The sequence below is a fragment of the Rhinoraja longicauda genome, chromosome 3 (assembly GCF_053455715.1).
Source record: "Rhinoraja longicauda isolate Sanriku21f chromosome 3, sRhiLon1.1, whole genome shotgun sequence".
Lineage (NCBI taxonomy): Eukaryota > Metazoa > Chordata > Chondrichthyes > Rajiformes > Arhynchobatidae > Rhinoraja > Rhinoraja longicauda.
The window spans coordinates 59,945,562-59,956,250 of record NC_135955.1 but is presented as its reverse complement, the minus strand read 5'-3'; the positions used below and the strand labels follow the sequence as shown (position 1 = coordinate 59,956,250).

The window sequence follows — 10,689 nt, the reverse complement described above, 5'->3', positions numbered from 1 at the left end:
ATTTACAGTTTTAACCTTGTATGATATTTGGGATGTGCAGGATAGAACTAGTTTTGGCTGATTATTGGTCAGTATAATCTTGATGGGTCAAAGGGCCTTTCTCCACGCTGTTTCTCTAAACTAAACGTACATGTATAAGCTTAGGCAACTTTTCCTATGATGTTAAATGAAGCCTATTTAACTTCAGATGATTTAATTTATGTCACCTTTCCTTGTTTTTCCCCAAAAAATACATAATTCACATTTCTTGACATTAATTGTCATCTACTATTTGCCTGCTCTTCTAAAGTATGCTGCAGCTATCCTCATTGTTTACCATATTTCTTCACTTCATATCAACCAAAAACATTAATTCATTGATATTTATTGAAAGCCCCAGGAGTCACTTAATTATGCACTTCCCAATTCGCAGCATATGCATTACTTTAATTGCTTATTTTGTTAAGATCACATTAAAAAAACCCCAATGCAACAGATAGAAGAGCACGGCATTTAATAGTGCAAATTACTATACTTTGTAAGGAGATGTAGTCTCACATTTTTTTCATAAAGGATCACCTTGCCACAGATTTTTCAAAGTAATAGTGATTTAGGGTAACTATAATAGAGATCCTTCCTCTCCCATGGCAGCTGGACAGAGCCAGAAATAACTACATTTCAGGTGGGGTTTCTTCCTTCAGTGAAACTGTAGTCTCTGACAAGAATAAAGGTGTCCTTTTAACAGCTGATCATCTTTAATTCAGAACATATAACAACATATGAAAAACAGCATTTTTTTAGATTCAAACATTTCCATCTCACAGAAGATAATACAGAAATCTATCTTAAGATAGAATCACAGATTTACCATTATTAACTTGTGCATTTCCAAATTTATGCCACCCATATGGCACAAAAAGAATGAGAATGTTAACTCACTTATAGCAATTACATATCGTTTTGAAACATCTTTGTCATTTTTGCTATCACAATAGGTAGTTTATAAACCTGATAAAGAAAAAAAACCACCTATTAAAATTACCTAGTCAATTGTAGAGAATGACAGTGTGACTCACTTAGCCAAATTGCAACATAAATAAAATACTACGGAACTCATAATGGGTAATATCCAGCTTGATTGTTGTAAGTTCAATACATTTTCTACTAATAGTTGAGGTCTGTTATGTAGTGACATCAATGTTGTGATACATTTAAAACATTTCTGGTTTTGGATACTAATCCAATGACCACAAATTGGAAATGGAAAATGTTATAGAATTTAGCAAGAGAAATCTAGAATTCCAGTACACTGTTCAAAATATATATCGGATTCCATCACATATTAGTAGCAAATTCTGTAACGAGTCAAGAATAATTTATTAATTGCAATGTAGATTTTCCATCAATCAAATACATTATTTCCAATGGGATAAAATGCTGGAGGCTTTTCAATTAAGTTTTAATTTACAGGAATAGCTCAGTTTTCATTTTTGAAAATATTTTGGAATTTTGTAGTTTGCAATATACGAGATATTGAAGGGAAAAAAAGAGAAAATTATTCTAAACATTTGGTAAATAAACTGGTCATGCAAGTGGATTAAGTTAAGATATTTTACAGAGAAAGTAATAAACCAACCCCATATGTAACTAATTATTCCAAAAGCACGATGCAAGATAATTAAAAAAGTTTTGAATGATAGAATAGCATCACAGAAATCTTAAGGAAATCTTAAGAAAATAATCCTAAATGAAATAAATCCATGTGTAAGTGAATTGTGCATTTAACTTATACTGCTGTGGAAGGGAAAGACAAAGGCACCTCATACTAAATAGTTGATGGATGGCACTGAAGGAGATTTCAATTGGTATTCTAGTTAAATATTTTTGAAAGAAAATTGACAACTTTTTTCTCTGTAGTCATTAATATTTTCAGGACTCATCTTCACCTCATATTGATAACAATATTAAATGCAGTCTACTGCGCTCAAGGAAAAGAACAATTCTAATTTACTTAGAGATAAAGTATTTAAATTGTTTAATATCAAACTACAGGTATCGGAACTTCATATGTAGTAATAAATAATGCTGAAGTTATTTTATTTAAATCCAATATTTGACATGGAAGGAAAGAACCTATTGCAAAATTCCCCAGTGTAAATGCTATCCTGGTTTCCAAAGCATGCCAGCACTTTTAATCTATTTTATAGAAGATACAATTTAAATGGCCAAGCAGTGCTTTTGCTTTTATTAATTAACTCATCTAAATGTAATCTTACTGTATTAATAATTTCTTACTCCCTTTGAAAGCCTTCTTACGAGAAAAATCTCATCAATAAAGAATTCCTATTTTAGGCCTTTCTTACCATGATTAATTAATTATGCTATTATTAGTATGCTATTGGTTACTACGCAATTAGGTTCTTACCTTTGCAAAAATGATTTAAAGCAGCAAATAGCTTGAGAATTGCATTAGGATATGAAAGTTAATAACAGCAATATTCAATCATCTGCCCCAATAAACTTTTTCCTGCGATTTGTGAAGCTGGAAAATCATCGCAGAAAAATAAAGTTAATCTTGGATTCCTCAAAGTGAGCACAGAAATCAATGGTTCATTGAACCAATGATTGAAATCAAAGTTAAGTTTGGCAATCTAAAATATATTCTGATTTCTCAACTAACCTGGTGTAACAGGTTGATTTATATTTACAAAAAATTAAAGGTTAACAAGGAAGTAAAGAAAAACCTATATCTTAAAGAAGTAAAGGGATGCCTATGTATCAAGAATCACTGGTGCAGCCAGCATTTTATTGCCATACTTGGTTGGTTTGAAAAAGCTTAGGACTCCTCTATCAACTGCAGGTGCAATAGGAGCTTAGGACTCCTCTATCAACTGCACTTCTTAGCCGTTATCTCGAGAGTAACAAGATTTTGATCAAGCAACGAAAATGTTTGATGATACATAACTAAACCAGGATGATGGATTATTTGAACAATATGCTGGAAAAATATATTTTTTGTTTTTGGGTCTATATTGAAATAATGAAAATGAATTATGATTTGGATCAGCTGTTTTCAATTAAAGGTATGCATTTAATGCAAACATTTCCATTGTGATGTGCTTGAAAAGAGCTATTTGAAATGAATATAATTTCATGGAATTGCTAATTCTGAAATCCTAACATGAGAGTTGCCTTTCCAACTTTACATTTACATTCTTGTGCACTAGCTGGAATTGCAGATATGTGAAAGAGCAAGATCAAAAGATTGCAATAGATCAGAATATGGCATGGGTAATGCTGAGATATAGAAGACCCCAATCTCTAAAATGAAGTGAGTTTGTGGAACTGACTTTAAAATAAATTTGTAAATAGTTTTGCATTGAACTACAGGTCCCTCACTGGTTTTGAATGCTGGACCTATGGACACCCAATACATTTGCTTTTGGGCTACCATGGCTGGGAATGGATTTGCTGGCTCACTGGAGCCTACAGGTTTCTTCCACCTATCTTTCTCCTCAACCCTCCTCCACACCACAATAATGAGGGGCTGGGTTGAACAGAGCAGTGCTGGGGGCACTGACTGGACTCACTTGTTCACTCACTGAGTCAGTGGGGCCGAATGGCGTCCACTCTTCCCGCCCCCGCGCATTCTCCCATCACAGGTGCTTCTATGATCCTCTCCCATGCAATGTTTTTGTTCATTTCCAACTTACCACTCAGATTATGAATAGGTGTCAGCAGCAGAACCCTCACATAACCTGGGGACTTGACTACACACAGTGAAGTTTTGTTTAGAGGAACAAATAGTCGCTTGCAACAAAAGTATGAGCTAAAAATAAATTACTCCTTTCAACTTTTGCACAAAAAAAACTATTTTTGCTGTAGACGTACATAAAGATAACATGAGAAAGCTCTAAAACATATTTCAAATGATCTATCTCTGCCAGAAAATAGCCAAGCACAAGGTCTATATTGGCTTTTAATGATTTCATATGAACATTGTAAAGCTCTTCGAATATTCTCTTGAAATGTGAAACAATCTTAAAATACCACAATGGTATTCGCCTGGCTGGGATCTTATGCCAACCAGATAATTTCACAAAACGGTGTTCACAAAGAACGATGATGATGGGGAGTTGTTGGGCAGCATGGTGGAAGGGGTGGCAGGATGAAAGGAGGCACTACTATTTAATTTGGCATCATAAGATTCTCTTTAATATGGCAATGCTGAAGTGTTCTTTTTAAATGTACAATTATTTTGAAATAAACATTTCTTTAAGTAGATGCATATTATTGCCACTCGTCACTATATTCTTTATGACGTTATATTCACAGGCACAACTGTTAGTCTCAATTTATAACTCACAGATAACACTTCTTAAACATGAATAGCCAACAGGTAAATAAGTAAATCAGTAAGTGATGAAAGAGTTGCTGTTGCTAGTCGGAACCAAAAATATATGTGACAGTTGGGATTCCATGTTCAACTGGTTACTCGGTGTGTTTATCAAGTGTTGATTCGGCTCTAGATAAAACATAAAAACAAAACAGAAACTGGTTATAGCATTGTTACAGCAATGACATTTTAGAATAAAAGCATAGTAAATCCAAAATCTTCTCCAAAATAAGACAAACGAGTAAAGACACAATTACTTAAATATGTAATGCACCGGCTATGGCTAAACTTGAACATTTTTATTTGTCTTATTAAATCCACCAGTGTCAGCAGGAGACACAGAAAGCCTAACCACTTGTTGCTGTTACCAGAGTGATAATACAACAGAAGAATGCTCATTCCAAATTTTTAAAGATGGGACAATCCATTAAAGTGGCTGAGTTATTGGAACAGATCATCTTTCAAATTGCGTTAAATAAATCTTACTGAAACTTGCTGTGCATTTGCCACCAAAATGAAGACTTTTGATAATTGAAAAGAATAAACATGAACACATAAACATGGCAAAATTATTGCTACCCTGGACTGGAGAGCTATTGTAGATTGTTTTATATACACATAAAGCATAGACTTTCTTCAATAGTTTTCATAGTAACGTCATGTTGTTGTCATGAGAAAAGGGGCTATATCATTGATAGAAACTAAATTGGAATATGAGTCATGTTTCAGAATCATCTGTTTATGCCAAAGAATCCACAAAACATAATGCAACAGCACAACATAACAAAGAATATATCAAACAATAAATAGATCTGACTAGACATGCATTTGAACACAAGACACTGGCGATGATTCATTCCATTCATTAAACTATTCTTACACTTGTTCATCTGAAGATGCTTCTGATTCAATCGACAATCTGCTGGTTTTATTGCGACAAAAGTAAATGTACCAATAAAAACAAAGGGAACAATAAAAAAGTTTAGTATATCAACATGTTCATGGCACTACAGTCAAAGTAGCGAAATTGAACAATTCTGAATCTGAGCACCTATTAAGATTCTGACAGATGAAACCAAGCAATAAGTGAATAATCCAATAAAGCAGTTAACTAAATAAAAAATCATCAGAGCTGAGCATTTTTCTATTTTCTTCAGAGCAGAGATGAAGTCTTGCATGGCAAATGGCAAATTATGTTGGCCAGGAAGGTGTCAAGCTTTCTGAGAATTGTTGACAATGCAGTCATCTTGGCAAATGGAGAATATTCGATCATACTCATGATTGTGCCTTGTCAATGGTGAAAGAGCCCTGGAATATCACGATATCTGTCACTCACCAGTCTATCCAGCGTTTGAGCTATTCTTGTGACCATAGTATTATATGACAGGTCCAGTTGAGGTCTGGTCAGTGGTAAGCCCAAGATATTGGCATTGATGGTGAGGGACACAGCAGTGAGATTGATGTAGAATACCAAAAGTAGGCAGTAAGATTTTCTGTCTTTGTAAATGATCATTGTTTGTACTTTAGCATAAATATTATGGCATATAATATTATGGTTACAAGAAGAGCTTAAAAGGCTGGATAGCCTATGGCAAGTGACTTACATCATGACATTCCAAGGCTCTTTGACCATTGAAAAGACATAAATGTTACCTGCCACTCATCAACGTATTACTGAATATTGTCTTAGGCTTGGTGCATGCAGTTTTGGGCTGCTTCCTTTATTTAGCAGTTGTGAATGGCATTGACATCATGTAATCATCAGCAAACATTTCCTCTTCTCAAATTTCTTTATGAGAAAGGAGGCCATTTGGCCCCTTGAATTTATAATTGCTCCTATCTTAAATCCATCACCCAATTTATCATGGCAGATTTTGTTCTTTCATACATGCCCATTAACAACCCTTGATTCCTTATCATCCATCTATGACAGGTGCAATTTACTGCTAATAATTCACTTAACAACCAGCATGTCTTTGGGATGTGCATGCGAACTGGAACACCAACAGGAAACTCCAATGGTCACAAGCCGCCAACATTACAGACAGCACTGAACCCAAATTACTGGAGCTGTGGGACAGCAATTCCACTGGCAGCACCACTGGAACTCACCTCTATGGTCCTGATTTGGACCAAGGCTATGATGAAATCTGGAGCCAGGCAATCCTGGTAACAAAAGCTGTTCACTGTATCTCGGTACACGTGACCATAAACTAAACTGAACTGAACTGGTGAAACCCAACCGAGTGTTGGTGATTAGGTTATTGGTGAGTAAATTCCATGATAACACTGTTAAAGACAGCATCCATGCTTTAGTGATGATTGAGAGTAGACCAGATTGAATTTGATAATTAATCAGAATGAATTTGACCATTTTTCCCCCGCCAATCTTTTTCCTGACTGTAACTTGCAAACTTCTTTAAGCAAATGATCATTTCTTGATTATCTAGAGGGCTTTTGTAGTATTGATTATTAATAGGTAACTCAATTATAGCAAGCATTGAATTCTCGATCAAGAGTCAAGAGTGTTTAATCTTCATATACAATGGGACTAGAACAATGAAATTCATACTTGCTGCAGCAAGTAAGATCATTGCTGGTACTGATCGGTACCTCCAATTTCAACATGCAATACTCTGGCACCTTAAGAGTTTTCTTTGCAACTGTACAAAACAAAACAGAAGCCTTCAGTGAGCTGGACGTACAGCAGGCAGTGAAGAAAGCTAATGGCATGTTGGCCTTCATAACGAGAGGATTTCAGTATAGGAGTAAAGAGGTTCTTCTGCAGTTGTATAGGGCCCTGGTAAGACCACATCCGGAGTATTGTGGACAGTTTTGGTCTCCTAATTTGAGGAAGGACATCCTTGTAATTGAGGCATTGCAGCGAAGGTTCACGAGATTGATCCCTGGGATGGCGGGACTGTCATATGAGGAAAGATTGAAAAGACTAGGCTTGTATTCACTGGAGTTTAGAAGGATGAGAGGGGATCTTATAGAGACATATAAAATTATAAAAGGACTGGACAAGCTAGATGCAGGAAACATGTTCCCAATGTTGGGGGAGTCCAGAACCAGGGTCCACAGTCTTAGAATAAAGGGGAGGCCATTTAAAACTGAGATGAGAAGGAACTTTTTCACCCAGAGAGTTGTGAATTTGTGGAATTCTCTGCCACAGAGGGCAGTGGAGGCCAAATCACTGGATGGATTTAAGAGAGTTAGATACTCTAGGGACTAGTGGAATCAAGGAATATGGGGAGAAGGCAGGCACGGGTTACTGTTTGTGGATGATCAGCCATGGTCACAATGAATGGTGGTGCTGTCTCAAAGGGCTGAATGGCCTCCTCCTGCACTTATTTTCTATGCTTCTACACAGAAAAACCTTGAATGTGGAAAAGGCCCAAATATTCCAGTTAAATGCCACGTACTCCACTTTATCATAATGTATCGTGAGAGGGAACTGATTACACTGTATTCAGTAACTGGTTGAATTCAAGTATACCACTCCCTCTCTGCAACCCTGTCTTGTTTCAAATTTACCTTTTCGCTTGGACGTAGACCTCACATACTAAATAGCTAAATCAACTTAATTGCTTGCCTGAAGATAGACACAAAAAGTTGGAGTAATTCAGCGGGACAGGTAGCATCTCTGGAGAGAAGGAATGTGTGATGTTTCGGGACTGAAGACGGGAGAGGGAGAGGGAGATGGCCTTTCAGAGAGCAGCAGCTGGTTTATGACACAAGCTTGGTTCTGAAGGCTAGGGTTATCGTGATAGGAGACTCACTAGCTAGGAGGATGGACAGGAGATTCTGTGGCAGCAAATGGAACTCCAGGATGATGTGCTGCCTTCCTGCTGCAGAACACTTGCTGGATGGGGGGAGGGGGGGGGGGGGGGGGGGGGCAGAGAGGGTGACCAAATTAAATAGGTGCTGCATTTAACTTACTCCACCAGTCAAGGAAACCAGAAAAAGAAATTTACAAAACTGGTGAAACTTATTTTAAAAATCTTTAGGCTAATATGCATTATTTTATTTTGTTAACATAGTGTATTTTGCAATTGCATCAACATGCAGAGGTTGTGGCTACTGTGTTCTTGCTGCACTGACTTTTGGGAAGGAATAGAGCATCTTAAAGTATGGTCTCTATAAGCAGCCACATGGATGAAGGGATGGGTGAACTTGGAAGATAAGATTAGTAGTTGGGGCCAGGTACAGTTTAAAAGGTAAGGTGTCTGAGTATGACTGGCCATTTATGTCCTCACTCTGACTCTTAGAGTTGCACCCATGTATCCACTTATAGGTCCTGAGGGATTCCAAGCCACCATCAGGCATTGAATTATATTACAGGCAGAGATCAGAAGGGCACATTTCTCCAGATAAAAAGAGATCCCAGATGCAAGATCCCAAATAAACAAACTATAGAAGATCAGTTATTAATTGGGACTGAATCTGGATGCCACAGCAGGAACACCTCAATTCATGTATGAATGATGATTTGATGGATCATTTGCTTTTTTCTGAACTGTGAGTGAAAAGTGCAGATTATTAATTTATCCACTGATTTCAGTCATAATTAAAGAAATGAACATTGTGCACCTTTTTATGTCATTGTGTGCAAATGATGCCAAGAAAATAATCCAATCAATAGATGAGGTGTGGCTGGAAATTTTGGTTTCAATATCCCAATGGGTGGAACTTCAGTGGGACGTTTTTTACATGTTTTAATACACTACAAATGTTCCCAATTGAAACACACAGTTTCTGGACATGTGTAATAATGATAATGTACTGGTATCTGTCATGATGCCAGTTAGCATTAATATACTAATATTTACCTTTACATTGATGCCAACAAAACCATGACTTAATAGCTTTGCACTCTGTTTTGTGGGTAGATTAACAGTAATAACTGTTACAATATCACACAAGCAAACATTGTTTCATTGAGGTATATAATGTATGTCTACTTGCATTTTCAATTTAAAATAAACTTTCCCAGTACATAAATGTTTTATTGTCCTTCACTCAGCCACTGAAGGGATGGTTAATATCAGGGCCGTCTTAACGCATGGGCCTGATGGGCACTTGCCCGGGGCCCCACGAGCATAGCGGCCCCATGCTGATCTGTGTATGTTAAGTGACTTGCAATAAATAAATACTACTTTAAAAATGTAGGTTCAATAAGTGCTTTTTTCGCAACATTTTCGGTCCCTAAGTGTTTTTTTCGCAACATTTTCCATCTCTAAGTGCTTCTCACAGCGATCTGTTTCGCAACAATTAGCTCCCTAAGTGCTTTGTTTTTCCATCCCTAAGTGCTTCTCACAGTGATCTGTAAGTGCTTTTCGCAACAATGTAGCACCCTAAGTCCATCGCTAAGTGCTTTTTGGTAAGTGCTTTTTGCCGGCACGACAGGGGGGCTGGTAGGGAAAGGGGGGTGGGGGAGAGTAACGGTGGGGGCGACGGGGAGGGTGGGAGGAGGAGAGAGTGGGGGTGGGAGGAGGCAGAGTGGGACTGGGGAGGGGGACAGCAAGGGTGGTGGTTGGTGGTGGGGGTGAAGAGAGAGTGGGGGAAATGGGGGTGCTGGGGAAAGGGGGGTGGCAAAGAGTATCGACCATTTACATTTTTATTCCTGTGAGTAGTTGTCGTAGGGGCCCCAGTACACTGCTTTGCCCGGGGCCCATAATGCTGTAAAGACGGCCCTGGTTAATATTCAAACATATTCACGCAGATAAGAGTTACCTGTCGGCCACAAGTGCCAAGAAATATATATGCTTCCTTAAGCCACATGGTTCATTAAAAAAAAATTAAAACCGAACATTTTCATGGGTTTATTTACTTTTAGGAGGTTTTCAAACTTTGAAACTGAACTCAAAATTCAAGTGAGCATGACGGCATTTGAGTTGAGCTAAAGATGAAAAATTGACAATTTGGTCCAAGCTAAAACCTGGGAAACAAGCAGAAAATATTTTTTGGGACAATATGACCAGTGTTATAAAGGTTATTAAGGTACAGAATTTTTCTCTATTTTGGATGAAGTCAAAGAATCAATTATACTTACTAACGTCGATCCTGGTCTAATGTTGCTGGCAATGCTGGTAAGACATGTGCTATTAGATTGACAATGGTGCTCAGTGATCTGTTCTACTCTATTCATCGTGTTTATATTATTTTGAATAAATATTCTCTGTAGTTTATAGCTGATATAATGTTTTGATGCTGCTGAATTTACTGCTTTCAAAAGACTATAAGAGGACACGCAACAAATTGGAACTTGACTCCCAGAATTGCTTCATTGTGTAAATAAAGCTTCTCTCTAG

At 37.2% G+C, this 10,689-nt stretch overlaps 1 protein-coding gene across 12 annotated transcripts in view; it reads right to left on the bottom strand.

Annotated features, from left to right (window-relative positions):
• Positions 1 to 490: 490 nt before the first annotated feature.
• Positions 491 to 10,689, bottom strand: part of LOC144592034 (protein prune homolog 2-like) — a 255,624-nt gene continuing 245,425 nt past the window's right edge. For 8 of the 12 annotated variants that reach the window (XM_078396229.1, XM_078396232.1, XM_078396231.1 and 5 more), the window contains 2 exons: positions 5,256 to 5,327; positions 491 to 4,504 (listed from right to left, as the gene is read on the bottom strand). In XM_078396229.1, coding sequence (XP_078252355.1) covers positions 4,471 to 4,504; positions 5,256 to 5,327 — 106 coding nt within the window. In that variant the 3' untranslated portion in view covers positions 491 to 4,470. The remainder of the gene's footprint in view (positions 4,505 to 5,255; positions 5,328 to 10,689) is intronic. The other 4 variants (XM_078396228.1, XM_078396233.1, XM_078396234.1 and 1 more) reach the window with 3 other exon arrangements.